Below are 18,688 nucleotides of genomic sequence, written 5' to 3' on the forward strand. Positions count from 1 at the left end.
ATATTTAAGAGTCTCTTACGTTTTGTATTTATATTATTTTTGCTTCCCTTCCCTTGTGTTCATCTATTCTGTGTTTTAAAGTCCTCATATGAGTGAAGTCACATGATATTTGTCTTTCTCTGACGAATTTCGCTTAGCATAATACCCTCTAGTTCCATCCACGTAATTGCAAATCGCAAGATTTCGTTCTTTTTGATTGCCAAGTAATACTCCATTGTATATATGTACCACATCTTCTTTATCCATTCATCCATCGATGGACATTTGGCTATTTCCATACTTTCCATACTTTGGCTATTGTTGATGGTGCTGCTATAAACATGGGGGTGCATGTGTCCCTTCGAAACAGCACACCTGTATCCCTTGGATAAATACCTAGTAGTGCAATTGCTGGTTCATAGGATAGTTCTATTTTTAATTTTTTGAGGAACCTCCATAGTGTTTTCCAGAGTGGCTGCACCAGCTTGCATTCCCACCAGCAGTACAAAAGAGATCCTCTTTGTCCACATCCTCACCCACATCTGTTGTTGCCTGAGTTATTCATGTTAGCCATTCTTTTTTTTTTTTTTTTTTTTATTTTTTATTTTTTCAACGTTTTATTTATTTTTGGGACAGAGAGAGACAGAGCGTGAACGGGGGAGGGGCAGAGAGAGAGGGAGACACAGAATCGGAAACAGGCTCCAGGCTCTGAGCCATCAGCCCAGAGCCCGACGCGGGGCTCGAACTCACGGACCGCGAGATCGTGACCTGGCTGAAGTCGGACGCTTAACCGACTGCGCCACCCAGGCGCCCCTCATGTTAGCCATTCTGACAGGTGTGAGGTGGTATCTCAGTGTGTGTGTGATTTGTATTTCCCTGAGGATGAGTGATGTGGAGCATTTTTTCCTGTGTCGGTTGGCCATCTGGATGTCTTCTTTGGAGAAGTGTCTATTCATGTCTTTTGCCCATTTCTTCCCTGGATTGTTTTTTTTTTTTTGGGTGTTGAGTTTGATAAGTTCTTTATAGATTTTGGATACTAGCCCTTTATCTGATATGTCATTTGCAAATATCTTCTCCCATTCCGTCAGTTGTCTTTTAGTTTTGCTGATTGTTTCCTTGCTGTGCAGAAGCTTTTTATTTTGGTCAGGTCCCAATACATTTTTGCTTTTGTTTCCCTTGCCTCTGGAGACGTGTTGAGTAAGAAGTTGCTGCGGCCAGGATCCAAGAGGTTTTTGCCTGCTTTCTCCTCAAGGATTTTGATGGCTTTCTGTCTTACATTGAGGTCTTTCATCCATTTTCAGTTTATTTTTGTGTATGGTGTAAGAAAGTGGTCCAGGTTCATTTCTCTGCATGTCGCTGTTCAGTTTTCCCAGCACCACTTGCTGAAGAGACTGTCTTTATTCCATTGGATATTCTTTCTTGCTTTGTCAAAGATTAGTTGGTCATACATTTGTGGGTCCCTTTCTGGGTTCTGTATTGTGTTCCATTGATCTGAGTGTCTGTTCTTGTGCCAGATTTTTCTGTGTATTAATCTTATACTACTATTTCTACTATTTTCTCCCCACCTCCTGTCTTTTAATTTTCTTTGCGCTTTCTTTTATCACACTGAAATTATACATTTTTTTGTACTTTTTTTTTCCAGGTAAAACCTACATAATGTAAAGTGTACCGTTTCAGCCAGTTTTAGATATACAGCTCAGTGGCATGAAGTACATTCACAGTGTTGTGCAAGCATCACCACCACCCATTTCCAGAACTTTTTCATCTTCCCAAACAGAAAGTCTGTTTCCATTCTGCCCTTCCCCCCCCCAGCTCCTGGTAACATCTAATCTACTTTCCATCTCTGTTAATTAACCTATTCAAGGTCAAATCAGTGGGCCCACAATATTCAGCCTTTTGTGTGTGGCTTATTTTACTTGATACAATGTCTGCGAGTTTCATTCATGTTGTAGCAGGTGTCAGTAGTTCATTCGTTGCCAAGACTGAATACAGTTCTAGTGTACGTATGTACTACCTTTTGTTTAGTCATTCATTCGTCAATGGACATTTGGGCTGTTTGCACCCTTTGACTTTTATGAGTAATGCTGCTGTGAACATGGGTGGACAAATAATCTGCTTGAATCCCTGCCTTCCTTTTTGGTATATATCCAGCGGTGGAATTGCTGTGCTATATGGCCTCTCTGTTTTTAATTTTTAGGAAACTAGTGTTTCTCACAGCGGCCACACCCTTTTCCATCCCCACCGACAGTGCTCGAGATGTCCAATTTCCCCACATCCTCCCCAGCACTTGTTATTTCTGCTTGTTTGGTAATAGCCGTGCTAGTGGGTGGGAAGTGATATCTCCCTGTGGTTGTAAATTTCACTTTCCCTGATGTTTAGTGATACTGAGCATCTTCTCATGCACTTATCTGTCATTTGTTATCTTTCTGTCTTTCATCCCTAATATTTTTCCTGCTTACTTCTGCATGTTTTCTCTTTTGTTAGAGTTGAGATTGAGCTTGAACTCACGACCCCTAGATCAAGAGTTGCATGTTCCACTGACTGAGCCAACCAGGTGCCGCCAGACTTGAGTCTTTCTATTGAGGAACATGGGCTGTCTCTCCAACAGCTTTTTCTTTTTTTCTTTTTCCTGACTTTTCAGTGAAGCTTTATAAAGATTTTGTACACGTTGGATTTATTCCTGGGTATCGTGTTTTTTGTATTGCTATGGTGAATTTTGTTTGTTTTCTGTAGCTGTCCCAATGAATTTTTGATAATGGTGGCTGGAATGCATGGCTTATTTTGGACTTGTCCATGTTGAAACACAGGTTCATGAAATGCACCTTTACATTAGTTTCTTTTGTTGATCTCCACTGGCTTGGATCGTTATTTCTTAGGAGATCGGAGTCTTGTGTAAGACCAGAGCTATCACAATGCCTCTTTCTTCCTTGGACCATTTATGAAAATATTAAGGAAGGTCAATCCTAGAACTTATCTTTAAGATCCCATAGCATCTGTACTTATCCATCTCAAACCAAGTTTATTCCTAGGAACCCCAATGATTGTACATTTTCTTCTAGAGAAGTCCTTAGCTATCCCAGTCCTTTGTTCTTATCTAAGTTAACTCCTATATTAGCCAGAAGGTACCCTTTCCTTCTGTGTTAATCCTCTCCTGCGTCCCCCGTGTCTTCGCTCTCCTTCTGTCCCTCTCACCCAGTTCTTCCTTCTTTTCTGTCTCCTGGCCACTTTTATTCTCTTCCTTTTTTTCCTAAGTAGCTTTGGACCTGAGCAGGGACTAACTTCTGACCTCCACTCTCTACAGCCAGGACATCACAGGTGATATTTACTATTTCAACTTTGCCAATGGGCAGTCCACGTGGGACCATCCATGTGACGAGCACTATCGGAACTTGGTGATCCAAGAGCGGAGGAAGCTGTCAACTCCAGGAGCCGTTAACAAGAAAGACAAGAAAAAGAAGAAGGAAAAGAAAGACAAGAAGGACAAAGAGACCTCCAAAAGTCTGCTGGTGAGTCCGTGGATGCCAGCCCCCAGAGAGCCGGGGCTGAAACCTCAGGGGATATTGGGAACCCCTAGGTGTTTACAGCTGGGAAGTTCAGAACAACACCAATAACGCATTGATTGCTTGATAGTACATCATCTCAGTTATGCCTGTCTTCTGGCAGATTTTCCTTTAGCTTCTGGAAGTTCTTATCGTCTCTGGAAAATTCTTTTCTCCTCCCCCCTCCCCCCGGGAAGCACGTATTATGTAGGAGGATTATTGAGAAAGCGCGCTTCCCCGAGGATGTTGCTTTGCAGCAGTCTGAGAAGGGATACCGTCTACCCCTCTGGAGAGTGGGGGACAGGGGGGCAGTTGACAGAGAACCTAGATGAGTGGAGTGTCTTTCTTCTTTCAGAGCCAGGCCTTCCAAGTGTGGTGCAAATTCATAGATGTCAGGTGTAGCCATAATTCAGTTGTCAGAAAGCCAGTGCCTTCAAAGTCCAAAAAGAAAAGCTTTGGGCTTTATCCACTTTTGTGGATTGTTCTTTTTTGCCATTGTCCTTTGGTAGGGGTGCGTAACTGAAATCTGATGGCAGCGTGAGCATCTTGGTCTCAGGTAGCTTTTTCACTCTGAGTTGAAAGTGCTCTTTCCCCTTATTTTTATTTGTCCTTCCAGTATGTCTGAACTTAAGAAGCAGAGTTATTGCCCTGGGTTTATAGGTAGAGGAGCTAAGACTTGGAGCCATGCTGATGTGAGGGCCAGGCTCTCCCAGAGCGCTCTGCCGGTGCAGGGGATCCTTCACCAAGGTGGGGCGCAGGTGGGGCATGTTGAGGAGAGGGAGGCACATAGGAGCTCAGACCAGCCAGGTGGGGGGCATGAGAATACCTTTTCAACCCTCTCACTTGTCCAGTTGATTTGCTCTCTGTCTGCAGTCTGTTTCCCACCAGTGCCTGTGTTTCAGTGAAGATTTCCATCTCCCTTTCTTCCTTCCTTCTCAGGGTGTCAAGTCTGGCATCGGATGGTTGGTGATGAATTAATCTTTTTCAACACTTCCAAGCTCCACAGATACTCTTCCCTCCCCTGCCCTCCCCCACCTATCACCACTCATGATTCCAAGAAATAAGATAACAAGCCCGTCCCTCCAGATAAAGAGGACAAGTCATTTCCAAATCGGTTGAATTTTCTAATGTTAAGTGTTTCAAAGGCAGAAGGTGGATAATGGGCTTTTCACTAACCCAGGACTACCTAGTGTCTGGGCAGGCTCTGGCATGAGTAACGGTGAGAGAGGGGACCAAGCAAGGGTTCTGGGGTGGAGGGTCAGGTGCCAGAGTTCTGGCTGTGTGACTGAGCGCGTGGAACTCCCTGTTAAAAAGGATTCCTTCTGTGGAGCTGAGGACGATTGGGAAGTCCTGGGCTGCCAGTCTGGCTCTCAGGCTCAGGACAGTGCCTCAGACCTGGGTTTGTCCAGAGGGCAGGCCTGAGCCAGGTGGGTGACCTGGGCACAGGTGGCTTGGGCTCTCCGGAGGTATGCGTGCACAGGCCGGCTGGAGCCTACTGTGAATGTGTTTGCAGGGTGAGGTTTATCGTTCAGAGTTTCTTCTAGACTCAAGATTTTCTGTCTTTGTGGACCTCTCTTGAGTAGTGCCAGTTCGTGTCTTTGCCAGAAGACCTTGACGGAATCCCCAGGGCTCCCCTCTTTGGCTGTTTCCCTTCTTCTTTCCCTTCTTAGACAATTTCTGGTAGTCCTTGGTAAGGCTGGTGGGTTTTATAAACTTAACCAGTCACAGAACTGAGAGCTTGATGATCCTTTAGAGACAATCTGGTTGGTGTTTCTGACAGTTGTTAGTAGTGAAGCCCTGTCTTCCAATCATTCCTCTATGGAGGTCCAGCATGTCCAGAAGTGGAGCTACCCCAGCTGAACCTGGGGGTGTAGGTCTTAGTGACGCCCGTTCCCCGTGACATGTACACTCTTGTGGCCTCCAGGGCACCATGTGCAACGAACCTGCAGTTTCCACGAAGCAAGGTTTGTAAGCCACTGATCTGGTCCAGCCTCCCCTTTATAGATAAGGAAACTAGGGCCCAGAAAACAAAGAAGTCAGAGGGGGTTTCTGGCTTCTTTTCCCCCTCCTGGTTTGTGTTTTACTTTAATTAGAGGGTGGGTTTCTGCTAAGGGCTTGCCGAGGGCTGAGGTAGCAAGTGTAAGTCAGAAGTGCCTCTGTCTCAGTTTTTCTTGCATGTTTATATACCCATCTAGGAGACACAGCCTGAGCAGGGACTTCTGCCGCCTCCTTCCTTTCTCCGCGGCCCATCCCCTCTCCCAGCACCTGGCCTTGCTGATCTGGACCTAGACCAAGAGATGCAGGCTAGAAGCGAGGGCTCCTTTAAGAAAGGGAAGAGCCCATGCATGCTGGGTGACATCCCCTCGCCTCTCTTGGGCACCCTGCCCAGCAAGCTTCAGCCACTCTCCAAGGGCCAAGCTTCCCGAACCCACCACATCTTTGCCGGCGTGGAGAAAATCTTAGGCAGGGCCCGAGCCCAGTGCAGAACGGAATTGGGTGATCAGCAGGGTCTGGGGAAACCCCAGAAGCCGACAGAGAAAATCTACCTGGGGTTTTCAGACCCTGAAATAGAAGATCTGGAACTGAGGACCAGACAGCAGAAGCCCAGTGCTCTGGGCCCTGAGAATACCCGGCCCCTCCAGAATGGGCAGGATGTGCTGGAGAGCAGGTGCCAGGCCTCTGTCCACTCAGAGCTTTCTGAAACCATCAGAGGTTTGGGCCACATGGCCAAACGGGGCTCCACTGGCCCCGGTGGGGACAAGAGCCAGAGCCCCGTTCGCTCACCATCCCCTGAGGAGGAGCCCTCCGGGTCCCCCTGTTCCTCTGACCACATGCTGCCTACTAGGAAGAACCCCCTGCTCTTGTTAGATCATGGCCCAGCTGAAGGCCTGAGCTGGCAGGGAGTTTCTGGAGAAGGTGGGAGTAGGGGCAGGGGGAGGAGGAGAAAAGAGCCCCCAGGACTGTGGATGGGACAGGTGTCCAAGCTTGTCGACAAGGATACCCCCGGCAGCTGCAAGGAGACAGAACCCAGTGACCCTGAGGCTCCAGGGGCCTCAGCTAAAGATCCACCTCGGGAACTCTTCCTATTGCCACCTGATCGGCTGGCGTTAGAGCCGGCCCAGAGTGCCCCTTCAGGGAGTTCCCCTGGAGGGTACCCTACCAGTGAGAAGAGACAACCCCCGGGGTCAACAGACCCCCGCGAAGAAGACAGGAAGCCTAGTGGGTCTGAGCCTGACTCGGAGAGCAGCAGCCTGGCTTCTCACCTTGGCTCTCAGATCCTGGGTGAGGTGCATAACCTCCTTTGGGACCTGCAGAGCTCTCAGGGATCTGGGCGGGGCATGGGTCAGGCGGGTCCCGGCCTGAGAGATCAGCACTCCAGCCCCTTTCTAGCGTTCCAGGTGTCCCCCATGCAGGGGTCTGCTGATGAGTGTTCTGAGAGCGAAGACTACTCTGAGGATCAGAGGTTCTACCAGCACATCCTGCATATGGTCAAGATCTCCAGGCAGCTGGAGGGCCTGGGGCTGCCCGAGAGCACGCAGGAGATGCCACGTAAAGACATTGCCAGCAGGGTCTGTTGCATGGCAGCCGAGTCTTCCACGATATCTAGTGAGGGTGAGCACGAGGCCATCAGAACCATGGAGAGGGACGCGAGTTTTCTGACTTGTGGCCCGGAGGTGCTGGCGTGTCCTCTGGAGGCGGCTCTTGCCCCTGCTGGGCAGGAGGCCCATCAGCAAGCCGGTTTGCAGCCGAGCAGCAGCCCCCTCAGGCAGGGGCTAGTCGAGCTGAGTTCCAACAGAGGGCTTGCTGCAGAGTCAGGCACGACGCAGCCTCTCGACCAGGTAGGCTTCTTAGCAAGCATGGCCCGTGGGCCTCAGTGAACTTGGCAGGGAGGGAGCCCGTCGAGCTGACGTTGGACTTGAACTCGGTGAACTTGGCAGGGAGGCAGCAGGTTGGGTTGACTCGGCCATCAGGCCTGCTCTCCTGTTATTTGCTCTCCCCTCGTAACTACTGATCCCTGAACTACCCAGGCTGGCCATCTTGTGGGGTGACGTGTATTTCATGTTTCTTGTACCCATCACCTGCGAGACAGCGGCTCGGGGTATCTAGACTTCCCTTCCCTGGAGCTAACTGTATTTCACAGATGGGTCACAGGCTTTGCAGATGATCAGTTTTGAGGGTAAGGTGGCACTGATCTTGGCACTCACGCAGGATCTACGTACCTTCCCAGGATTTGGGAAGACTTTCTCTTCAGGTGATTATGGACAGAGGCTTCCCAAGTGGACACCGCACCCCTAAGCTCTGAATTCAGTCCCTTGTGGGAATCCCACGGAACTGGAGTGTGAATCCAGTCATGAGGGGCTGAAACCCAGCATCTCCGTACCATCCCGCGAGCTGCTGTTGCTCCTGGCTTCCCAGGGCTCCCAGAAGCCATGTGAACAACCTGCGTCAGGCTCGTACAGACCTCGTTGGTACCGTCACTTCCTCCGCTGCTGGGATTTGCCAAAGGACGGTGCTGTCCCTATCATCCCGACCCCTTTGTCCCTTTAAAGAGTCACACCATATTCTTCATTCAGAAGAAGTCAAGTTGGATCAGAGACCACAGGGGTCGCTCTGAATTTCCCCAGCTATTCTTTTGCTGTTGCCCAGCTGTGGCTTTACCCAGTTGTTCCCTCTGGTTTCTAATTGCTGGCGTGCCCTGGTTCTCTGTTAGCTTTAATAACTACTGTAGCACTATAAATATCGGATAAGCTGCAGATGATCCTGAAAGTTTTAATTAGCCCAACGGCAGCAAGTTTATCCGCTCCGAAGGACAACGCCACGTACAGCCCATAGTCAGAGTTAATGGCCAGCTATAGAAGATGATCAGCTAGGAGCCAGGAATGTGTAATTTCCCTGCTAACCACTGATTTGGTAAAGGCCTGGGAGAACAAAGCCCTCAGCATGCCTGTCTCCCTCCCTCCAGCCCCCAGCACGTTAGCAAATTAGCCATGGTGGGAGTCTGTACTTTTCCATAAATACAGTGTGGGAGGAACTTTGGTTGCTGATCTGCTGGGGCTGGTTGGGAGGGCTGAAGTCAGGACGAGCGGGCCCAGTTTGCCCCCAGTTTACCTTAGAGAAGCCTTTCTGGGCTCTTCTCTGCCACAGCCAGACGGTGGCGTAAAATAGTAGCTTAGAGACAGCCCTGGGCTCAGTCCCATATCTGCGCCCCCCTTGCTGGCCCTGTGACTTTGGGCAGGGCTCTCGATCTCCCCAATCTCCATTTGTAGGGACTGTGGCCTCGGGTTGTTGTGAGAGCAGAATGAGAGGTGGCGCAGAAGGAGCTTAGCCCGGTACCTGATGCTGGCTTATGTGGGCCAGCCTGAGCGTTATGCGTTCCTTCTCTGCCTAACGGAAGTACTCTGCAGCAGGCCAGGTGGTTGGGCAGTGGTTCGGGTGTTCAAAGGTTCGGGACTTCACCCCCCTTTCGGAGGAGTGTCCGATCCCCTTCCCACACAGAAAGGGGCCCCGCTGAGACCCTGCCCGGTGGTCTGGCTCTTTGAGCCGGTGGATGAGAGACGGTGGGCCACTTGTGCTTCCTCAGCCTGACCTCTTCTGGCCTCCCCTTTCTCTTCTTGGTCTCCTTGGGGTTAGAGGGGAATGGTTTCGTGTTGTTTGATGCGTCTTAAGTTTGAGTAATGAATTTTAAAGAGGTCTTTGTAAGTTGTCCCCAGAATGCTCTCCTTGCCCCTTCTCCTAAGCCGGGGCTCCAGCTGCGTGAGTCCTATGTGAGTCCCTCTAATAACAGCCCTTTCACAACATCGGTGTAGCCCCGGCCCCCTCACATGTGCTCCTCACATTCATGAGCCCTTTTGAACTTCCCAGCACACCTTGCTTTTTAAGCGGCAAGGCACTCATCATCTCCATCTTGCAGATCAGTAAACTGAGAATTCAGTTGTCTGTGAGTGCGCTGAGGCCTTGCCAGTTCTGACTCCAGCTTGGTTTCTTTCCCTGTCCTCGTTAGCCCGAAGCCTTCGTTTGGCCAGCGTGAGAACAGGGAAACTGGGGGCCAGGCTCCTTTCAGCCACCTTCCTCATCAGTGGAGCGGGGCAAGAAAGTTCTTCTTTTGCCATTAATGTATTTTTTTTCATAGTTGCTGTTTATTTTAATCAAAGTAATACATGCCCATATCAAACGAAGTCAAGTAGTACCAAAAGGTGGGTAACGAAACCCAGCAGTTCTCTGGGCGCACATACCCCTCCCCAGAGACAACTGCTTTCTTCTCGTGCGTACTTCCATATTTGTAAATAATACGCTTCGACTGCTTTTGCTTGGTTCATCAGTTTTAAACTTGATCTATTGAGACTTCTCCCTCTGGTAGATGAGGCTTTTGTCTCTGCCCTCCCTCTGCCCCCCCACTTCCTACGTGGCTTCTGAAAGGGGAGCAGAACCCTCCGCAGCATCTGCCAGATGTGAGACGGCCGTTAGCTGTGCGCTAGCAGCAAAGTTAGGGGAATCAGCAAGCCAGCCTGTGATTTCTCACACAGTTGGCACAATGGTAATTTCTGGATGTTGTGTTTCATTAGCAGCCTCTGAACGGAGGTGGTTTAAATTTGAGCGGGCAGGATTTAGATGTTTTATTTTTATATCTGCTTCTGACACTCCGAGGGCCACGTGGTTTCTTGGGTTTGTAACAAGATGTTTTGTGTTGCCCAGGCCCCGGGCTCCTCATTAGCCCCAGTCCACGTCCCTCTTGGGGGCCTGGCTCCCTTAAGAGGCCTTGTGGATGCCCCGGCCTCTGCTCTTCGTGGATCGCAAAGCGTGAGCCTGGGGAGCTCAGTGGAATCTGGTCAGCTTGGAGAACTCACGCTGGTAAATGGTTTTTTTGTGTGTGTGTTCGGTGTATTTAGTTCCTGTGGGGCCTTCGTGTGTCATGCTAGGATCTGTGGCCCACGGATGATAAAGAGAGGGCATGGGCTGAGCCCTCAAGGTTCATAATTAAGTTGGGAGGGCAAATCACACTTGTGTGATGCTGAACGTGGACTCTGGGCTACAGAGGACAGGCCCACGCCATGGGGACTGCAGTGCTAACTTTCCCATCCTGGTAGCCGGGGTGGTAGGAGTTGGAAAAGGGAGGGATCCGTGTGAGCTGGGTTTGCCGGGCTCGGCTTCCTGGCCGTGGCAGACTTGTGCTGGGAGACAACCAAACCGAAAGAGAGTCGGGCAGGCATTCTGCAGGTCTTTCTGGTGTGTCCCTTGACTTTTCTTCTCTGCTTTGGAGCCTCCACAGGGTCTCAAGACTTCTGCTTACACAAAGGGTCTCTTGGGCTCCATCCATGAGGACAAGAAAGCCCTCAGCCTCTTGGCTTTAGGGGAGGAGAGCAACGAGGAGGATGAGGCAGAGAGTGACAACCAGGTAATGATGAATCCTCTTCCTGGCCTGGGAACCCTTTGTCCTGTTTAGAAAAGTTTTTTTTTATTGTGGTCAAATATATATAACATGAAAGTTACCATTGTGATCGCTTTTAAGCGTGCAGTTCAGTGTGATACATCACCACTATCCATCTCCAGAACTTGCTCAAAATCCCGAACTGCAACTCTCTACGCATTGAACAGTAACTCCTCAGTGTCCGGTCTCCTCTTGTCTATGTTCTGTCTTTAATTGCCTATTCTGGGTATCTCATTTAAGTGGAATCATACAATATTTGCCACTTTATGTCTGCCCGTCTTTTACATAGCATGTTTTCAGGGATCGTCATGTAGCACATATGGCTGGGTAATTCATTGTCTGAATGTGCCACATTTTGTTAATCCATTCATCTGTTGATAGACGCTTGGGTTGTTTCCACCTTTTGGCTGACCTCTGCTGCTTTAAAAATAAGTCAAGTGATTTTCTAGCCCACAGCTTCATTTCTTGCCCAGTCTATGTACCTCCTGGGTCTGACCCAGAAAGCAACAAACAAGGAGCTTCTTGGCCTGCATCCTGGGCTGACCAGCTTCCTTGACTTACCCCCTGTAATTGTGTTTGTTTTCAGAGTGTCCGCAGCTCAAGTGAGCTTCTTAAGAACCTGCACCTGGACATTGGGGCGCTGGGGGGTGATTTTGAGTATGAGGTAAGAGCCTGAAGCCCTGTAGACAATGCCTCAGCCTGGTATGCTCCTCCTTCCTTCTTAAGCCTTTCTCCTTGTGGGATGTGGATTTAGAAGGAGAACCATCTTGCCCCAAAGCTGTCTAGATGGGATTTCTGGGGTTCGGGGAAGCACAAAGGGGGAAAGGAATTAATCTGTTCACTCATTTGTCAGGTAACCACCACTGGTTGAATGTTTCCGCATGAGGCACTTTGCTGGGCACCGTAGGTCACGCAGGCCTAAGTTAGATGTAATTACTGCCCTCTAAGGGTTTACAGCCTCACAGAAGAGAGACTTAAATTATTGGAAAACAGGATAGAGTGCAGTGAGGCTGTAAGGAAGGTGAGAGGGGACTTGAGGGTCTCCAAGGCACGTGGATCAACCAGGAAAAGGCTCTGTTGGGAAATTGACCTATGAGGTGTGCCGGGGGGAGGACGACGCACAAGGCTGGCCAGGCAGAGGTGAGTGGGGAGGGAGAAGCCCACACGCAGGACACTGCACAGGCGGAGGGTGCAGGGTGAGTTTGGGGAAGGTGAGGGCGTCTCTTTCAGCTGGCGTACAGAGCGCACGTAAGAGGTGGCCCATGGAGGTAGCTTGGGCTGGTTCACGGGGGACCTGAACGCCACCTGCGGAGTTTGAATGGGGTTACCCAGGCACTGGGAGCCAGCAGAGGTTTTGTAACAGAGGTGTTTCGTCCAGAGTCTTAACAGTGGTTGAATGTCGGCCACTGTACTGGGCCCCGGTGGAGATACAGGTGTCGGTAAGATGGGTTTGGCCTGGCCTCGCGGAGTTTGCAGCTGGAGAGAGAAAGAACACTTGGTACTTGGTGTTTAGTGAGTGCTCAGAGTTGAGTAAATGACTGTCCCAGGCAACCGTAAAGCAGGGCAGTATGTGCAAAGGGCTTGGGTGCAGGTGCCCGCTTGGGGGGAGCTCTGCGGGGGAAGAAGTTACTTGTCTGGAGATCAGGAAAAACTTGAATAGATGACATTTAACCTGGCTCTTGAAGAGTAGGTAGGTTTTAGACATGGGGGTGTAAGGGATATTTTAGGCAAGTGAACAGCTTGAGCAAAGGCGCGGGGCCTGGGAAATGCAGACTGTGGACGGGAATAGCTTCCAGACTCTCCCCACAGTAGTCCTGTCGCTTCTGATCTCTGTCCCCTGGTCTGTCCTCTGTTGCCACCAGAATGTTCTTTAAAACAAACAAAACCCAAAACTCAGCATGGTGTTGTAATACTTACAACCCCCCAATGTGTTTTTCTACTTGAAAAGGAACATTCCCTACTAGATACCCTTTGTCTAATAACTAATATTTATTAGTTTTTAAACAGTTAGGATTTCTCCCCATATTCCCGAGGCATTCACACAGCCAGTAAATCATCAAGTCAACAGCTCAGATTTCCCCAAACTTTTAAATACTGATAGGCTGAATCACGCTGTTCACAAGTCTAACATATAAAACTCTTTGACAGGGGTGCCTGGGAGGCTCATTTGGGTAAGCGTCCAACTTCATCTCAGGTCGTGATCTCACAGTTCATGGGTTGGAGCCCTGCGTCAGGCTCTGTGCTGACCGCTCAGGGCCTGGAGCCTGCTTCGGATTCTGTGTCTTCCTCTGTCTCTGCCCCTCCCCTGCTCGTGCTCTGTCTCTCTCTCCCTCTCAGAAATGAACTTTAATTAAAAAAAAAAAAACACAAAAGAAAAAACGGGTGGCTGGGTAGCTCAGTCAGTTAAGTGTCAGACTTCAGCCAGGTCACGATCTCACGGTCCATGAGTTCAAGCCCCGCGTCAGGCTCTGGGCTGATGGCTCAGAGCCTGGAGCCTGTTTCAGATTCTGTGTCTCCCTCTGTCTCTGCCCCTCCCCCACTCGCGCTCTGTCTCCCTCTGTCTCAAAAATAAATAAAGGTTAAAAAAAAACCCAGAAAAACAAAAAAACCAAAAACTCTTTGACATACTTGAAACACTTTCAAGACACTGACCACTCACATTTTGCTACAATGATCACAAAGCTGACCGGTAAAGCAACAGTGCCTGTATCATAGATTTAAGTTTGTTTTCTTATTATCTCTTACTATGTCCTCATCATCCTTTATCATAACTCTTAATTGTTTCTGACTCTTGCTTCTTGATCTTCAGCTCACCTCAAGAGCCAGAGTTAATGTCTTGGTGGGCGGAGATTGCAGATGCTGGCTGACAGGCCCTGGGTTGTAGGGAGGCCTTCCCCTGGTGGTCCAGCTCTAGCCATTGGGCAGACCCTGTTTTTATTGGTCCTCTATTACCCCAGAAACTGTCCAGATTTTTGGCTGTGCACAATCAGATAGGTTTTTAAAAAAATTTTTTTTTTTCAATGTTTATTTATTTTTGGGACAGAGAGAGACAGAGCATGAACGGGGGAGGGGCAGAGAGAGAGGGAGACACAGAATCGGAAACAGGCTCCAGGCTCCGAGCCATCAGCCCGGAGCCTGACGCGGGGCTCGAACTCACGGACCGTGAGATCGTGACCTGGCTGAAGTCGGACGCTTAACCGACTGCGCCACCCAGGCGCCCCGAGATAGGTTTTTAAAAAAAAATTTTTTTTTAATGTTTATTTTTGAGAAACAGAGACAGAGTGCAAGTGGACAGGGGCAGCGAGAGAGGGAGACACAGAATCCAAAGCAGGCTCCAGGCTCCGAGCCGTCAGCACAGAGCCTGACACAGGGCTCGAACTCACAAACCATGAGATCATGATCTGAGCCGAAGTTGGACACTTAAGCAACCGAGCTACCCAGGCACCCCTAAAAAATTTTTTTGATTTATTTTTGAGAGAGAGAGAGAGAGAGAGGGACACAAAGGATCCAAAGCAGGCTGTCAGCACAAAGCCTGATGTGGGGCTCAAACCCCAGCTGTTAGATCATGACCTGAGCCGAAGTCAGTTGCTCAACTGACTGAACCACCCAAGTGCCCCTCAGATAGGTTTTGATGGTGACTTTAACACTTTCTGTGAAATGTGACACTTCCCTCCTGCCCACCCCCCATCTTTATCATCAACCTGATCTGTGTTTACTTTGAAACTGTTCCCTGTGAGTGGGGCCTGGTCTGTTTGCACTGCATCCAAAGCCTTCTCGGCCTTCTCGGTGTGTTTGATTCCCTGAAATGACAACTTTGTTTCCTCTTGCGTGCCACTAAGACCTTACACTGCTGATGTGAGCAGTAGCTCACGTGTGGAGCCTAGAAGGATGACCATGAACTGAAGAGGGGCATCAGGGGGACCTACTGGCTTTTGGAGGAAGTAGAAGAAAGTCTCCAGGAGACTGAGCACATTGGGAGTAGAGACTCTGCCCTATTCATGTGTACATGGCCGGCTCTGGCCCACTGCTTGGAACCTAGGAAGCATGTGGGTATGTTTTGCTGAGTGGTTGAGAGAATGAATAGGTTAATGAATGAGAGTGAGCCCTGCCAGGACAAGGAGGGGATCCCTTCAGGTTGTATGGTGCTTTTTTCTTCCCTTGGCTGTCCCAGGTCCTGACCAGAGTGGATACTCCTGCTGTCAGCGGGTGGATTGAAGATCCCACTGTGGAACAGCCGTGCACTTAGACTTTGGGCTGATTTTTGCTTCATAAATGTCAACAAAAAGGGGATCTTTGACATGTCCTGGATTTCCAAAAGCTTCCTTCTGATGATTATATGCTTCTTTGGGGGGAGTGGGAGCCTTTAAGCATATTTTTTATGACCTCTTTAATAGAAATAGACAACTCAGCAGGGGAAGTGTCTCTAGCATCTCAGCAGATTTCATTCTTTTGTCACATGGAGTGTTGGGTTCCTGTGGTCTAACCCTGGGAGGAGGTAGGGCTTTTCCAGGCAGAGAAAGAAGGGCAGTGCTGAGGATGAACAGGGGTTTCAGGAGAGACAAAGCTGCCTCTGTTTGGACCACACCCTTTGAAAATGGCGTTTGTCCCAGTTTATAGACCCTGGATCCTCTGAGCTGCCCCTTTCTTCCCGCTCTTGGGCAGCACCCCAGACAGCCCTGGGTGGAAGTGTCCTGCCAAGCTTTGTGCTCCCCTGTCTCTGTGCCATCAACAGTCACTTTGCTCGTGATTCCATGAGAGGGCAGTAGGATGGCGAGAATGTCTGCTTCTCTCTCTCTCTCCTTCCCCCTCCTCTCCTGCTTTCAGTGTAAACCCATTTCTAGTCTATTACAGAATCAAAGGGGATAGGTTCATGGAACAGACTCTGAGAATGGGTGAGAGTGAGGAGGGGAGGCAGAGAGGTGGGTGAGCAGGCAGCGTGTGGCCTCGTGGGGCTGGTAAGAACCCATCATTGGATCAAAGGAGAGGGAGGGAGCTGGGCTTAGAAATAACAGGATGATGTCAGTGTGATTGGGAAGTGCTAACAACATGGGGTGGGGGACAATGCAAAGACTTGAGACCAGCTGGGTGGGAATGAGACGTGGCAAATAACCTAACTGATGGTTGGCTTAGGAGGTTCAGCTCCCCCGGCCCCCACTCTCTCCCTCCCAAGCCATGTGGATTATAGTAGCCCCTGCCTTTTGGGGGGTATGTTAAATATTCATGAAATCTCTGGCACCGCCTTCCTCATGCAGATGACAAGGTTGTTTTTGAAAAGGCAGCAGATATTTGCCTTGAGATACTCAGGGGCCTGGGGCTGTGACAGGAGGAGGCAGAGCACAGTTCAGCTCAGAGCAAAGCGATGCCGAGGGGGCAGCGCTCGCCCTGGTCTGTGTACCCCACAGAACCCTGATGTGGGAGGCAGTACGCCGGGGCCTGGAATGTGCGTCCTGGGCAGGTCTCGGCCCATGGGGTGGCGACGAGCAGGGCTGTGAAGGGTGAGGGGTCTGGAGTCGGGTGGATTTTCCCAGCACTCTGTCACGCACCGCGTGTAATCTGCAACCAGTGTCCGGTCTCCCTTGGACGTTACCTCTGACTGTTGAATTGCTGCACTTGGTTGACACGGGCTCAGGGGATGCGAGCTCCTTTATTTTAGTATTAACCAGGTTTTAATATCTTAATATTCAGGGCCTCTGCACTGGCAGTGTGGAGCCTGCTTGGAATTTTCTCTCTCTCTGCCTGTCTCTCTGCCCCTCCCCCCACTCCCCCTCCCCCATATGTGCGTGTGTGCATGTGCTCTCTCTCTCTCTCTCAAAAATAAATAAATAAGCGTTAGGGACCCCTGGGTGGCTCAGTTGGTTAAGCATCTGACTCTGGCTCAGGTCATGATCTCTCGGTCTGTGGGTTCAAGACCTGTGTCGGACTCTCCGGCAGCTTGGAGCCTGGAGCCTCCTTCAGATTGTGTATCTCCCTCTCTCTCTGCCCCTCCCCCCACTCGTACTCTGTCTCTCTGTCTCTCTCTCTCAAAAATAAACATTAAAAAATACATAAAAGTAAACTTTAAAAAAATCTTTTAAGTTTTTTAATGTTTATTTACTTTTGAGAGAGAGACAGACAGACAGCGTGTGAGCAGGGGAGGGGCAGAGAGAGAGGAAGACACAGAATCTGAAGCAGGCTCCGGGCTCCGAGCTGTCATCACAAAGCCCAACGCGGGGCTTGAACCCACAAACCATGAGATCATGACCTGAACACAAAGTCGGATGCTTAACCGACTGAGCCACCCAGGCAACCCTAAAACGGTACCTTACTGTTTAGGTAGACAGGATAGCATACACCTCTTGATGGGAAAGTCTTTTGAAGAATTTGAGCTTGAGAAGGGCATAGACTGGGCGTCACAGCCTTGCGGCCTGACTACATTCTCTCATGTATACAAATGGGAGTCTCCGTCTGTGCCAGGTGTCCTCGGATTTTGGATAGGCTACTTGTTTTTCCATCATCTTGAATATTCATAGTTAACATTGTTTAGCTATTTTCCGTTTAATAAGCACCGTACTAAATAGAGTCTAATCCCTGCGTAACCTTGTAAAATAAATTGTACACCTGACTTTTACAGAGTAGGAACTCCTGTATCTGCATGACACCCCCATTTTGAAAAATCCGGTCGACAGGTATTCACTGCGCACTTATTACGTGCCAGATACTAGGCCCTGAGGATAGCACAGAGCTGATCTGGTGAGGGAAACCCATAGGAAGTCAGCAGTGACGATACGGTAGATGTTGTGATAGGACGGAAAGGCTCATCTCAGGACAGCTGCCCCAGGGATCAAGGAGGGCTTCCTGGAAGATGTGATACCGTGAGGACCAGAGGGAGTTTGTTAGGGTAGATCGTGTGTGTGTGTGTGTGTGTGTGTGTCGAATGTGCATGGCACCTCAGGAGCAGGGAGGGGTCTTCCTGGAGCTGGGCCCTGGCAGGTGGCTCTTGAACACTGGGGGGCCCCCCAGCCACATTGGGGTGGGTGCCGAGGATGCAAGCAGTGACCTTGTCCTGTGCTGTGCGGAGGGTGTTGGTGGAAGAGGAGGCTGATTGGGGCCGTCCTGATTGCCCTTTGAGCTTCTTCCCGCGGCAGGCCTTCGAGGGAGGCAGGGGAAGCAACCTGGTGGGGCTCAGAGGGTTGACCGTTTGCTAAATGAAGTGAAGTAACCAACTTAAAAAAAAAAAAAAAAAGTGCATGGCAAAGAGGAAAGTGGCACAATGTTTATCCATAGGAGGAGAGGACGCCTGCAGGGTGTGGCTGCCTGTGCCCCTTGAGAAGCGGGCAGGGGCTGGGCGAGGAGCCGTGGGCCATGTGGGGAGATGCGGACTTTATCCCGAAGGCCACGGGTGCTGCTCTGGTCTGACCCTCCTTTGTCCCCTAATCCGAGGTCTGTTGCCTTTTTCTCTTCACGAGATGACCGCGGCCAGGGTGGATTGGCTCTGCTTGCTTGTTGAAAGAGTGTGGCTGGCCAGACACCGCTCTCTCATCCTCAGGAACTCCCACCTGCTGGGAGTCCGTGGAGGCCCCTCAGACTGGGCACCGAACTCCTGCTGAGTGTCGGCCGCAGTTGCGGTATCGGGACGGGGAGACCTGGCCCTGCTCTGCACGCGTTGCTCTTGAAGGGGAGCTGTTCCTCTCGGCCCTTTCTCTTAGCCCGGAGGCCTTGGCGAGGCTACGGATGTCGGGAGGACGGGCAGCACCAGAGGGTGCCC

The 18,688-nt window shown here is 50.1% G+C and overlaps 1 protein-coding gene across 2 annotated transcripts in view; it reads left to right on the forward strand.

The window, feature by feature from the left end:
- Positions 1–18,688, forward strand: part of CEP164 (centrosomal protein 164) — a 67,957-nt gene that overhangs the window by 16,620 nt on the left and 32,649 nt on the right. For both annotated transcript variants that reach the window (XM_030332231.1, XM_030332232.1), the window contains exons 4-7: positions 3,281–3,485; positions 10,212–10,367; positions 10,777–10,911; positions 11,531–11,608. In XM_030332231.1, coding sequence (XP_030188091.1) covers positions 3,281–3,485; positions 10,212–10,367; positions 10,777–10,911; positions 11,531–11,608 — 574 coding nt within the window. The remainder of the gene's footprint in view (positions 1–3,280; positions 3,486–10,211; positions 10,368–10,776; positions 10,912–11,530; positions 11,609–18,688) is intronic.

Source organism: Lynx canadensis, chromosome D1 (assembly GCF_007474595.2).
Source record: "Lynx canadensis isolate LIC74 chromosome D1, mLynCan4.pri.v2, whole genome shotgun sequence".
Taxonomy (NCBI): Eukaryota; Metazoa; Chordata; class Mammalia; order Carnivora; family Felidae; genus Lynx; species Lynx canadensis.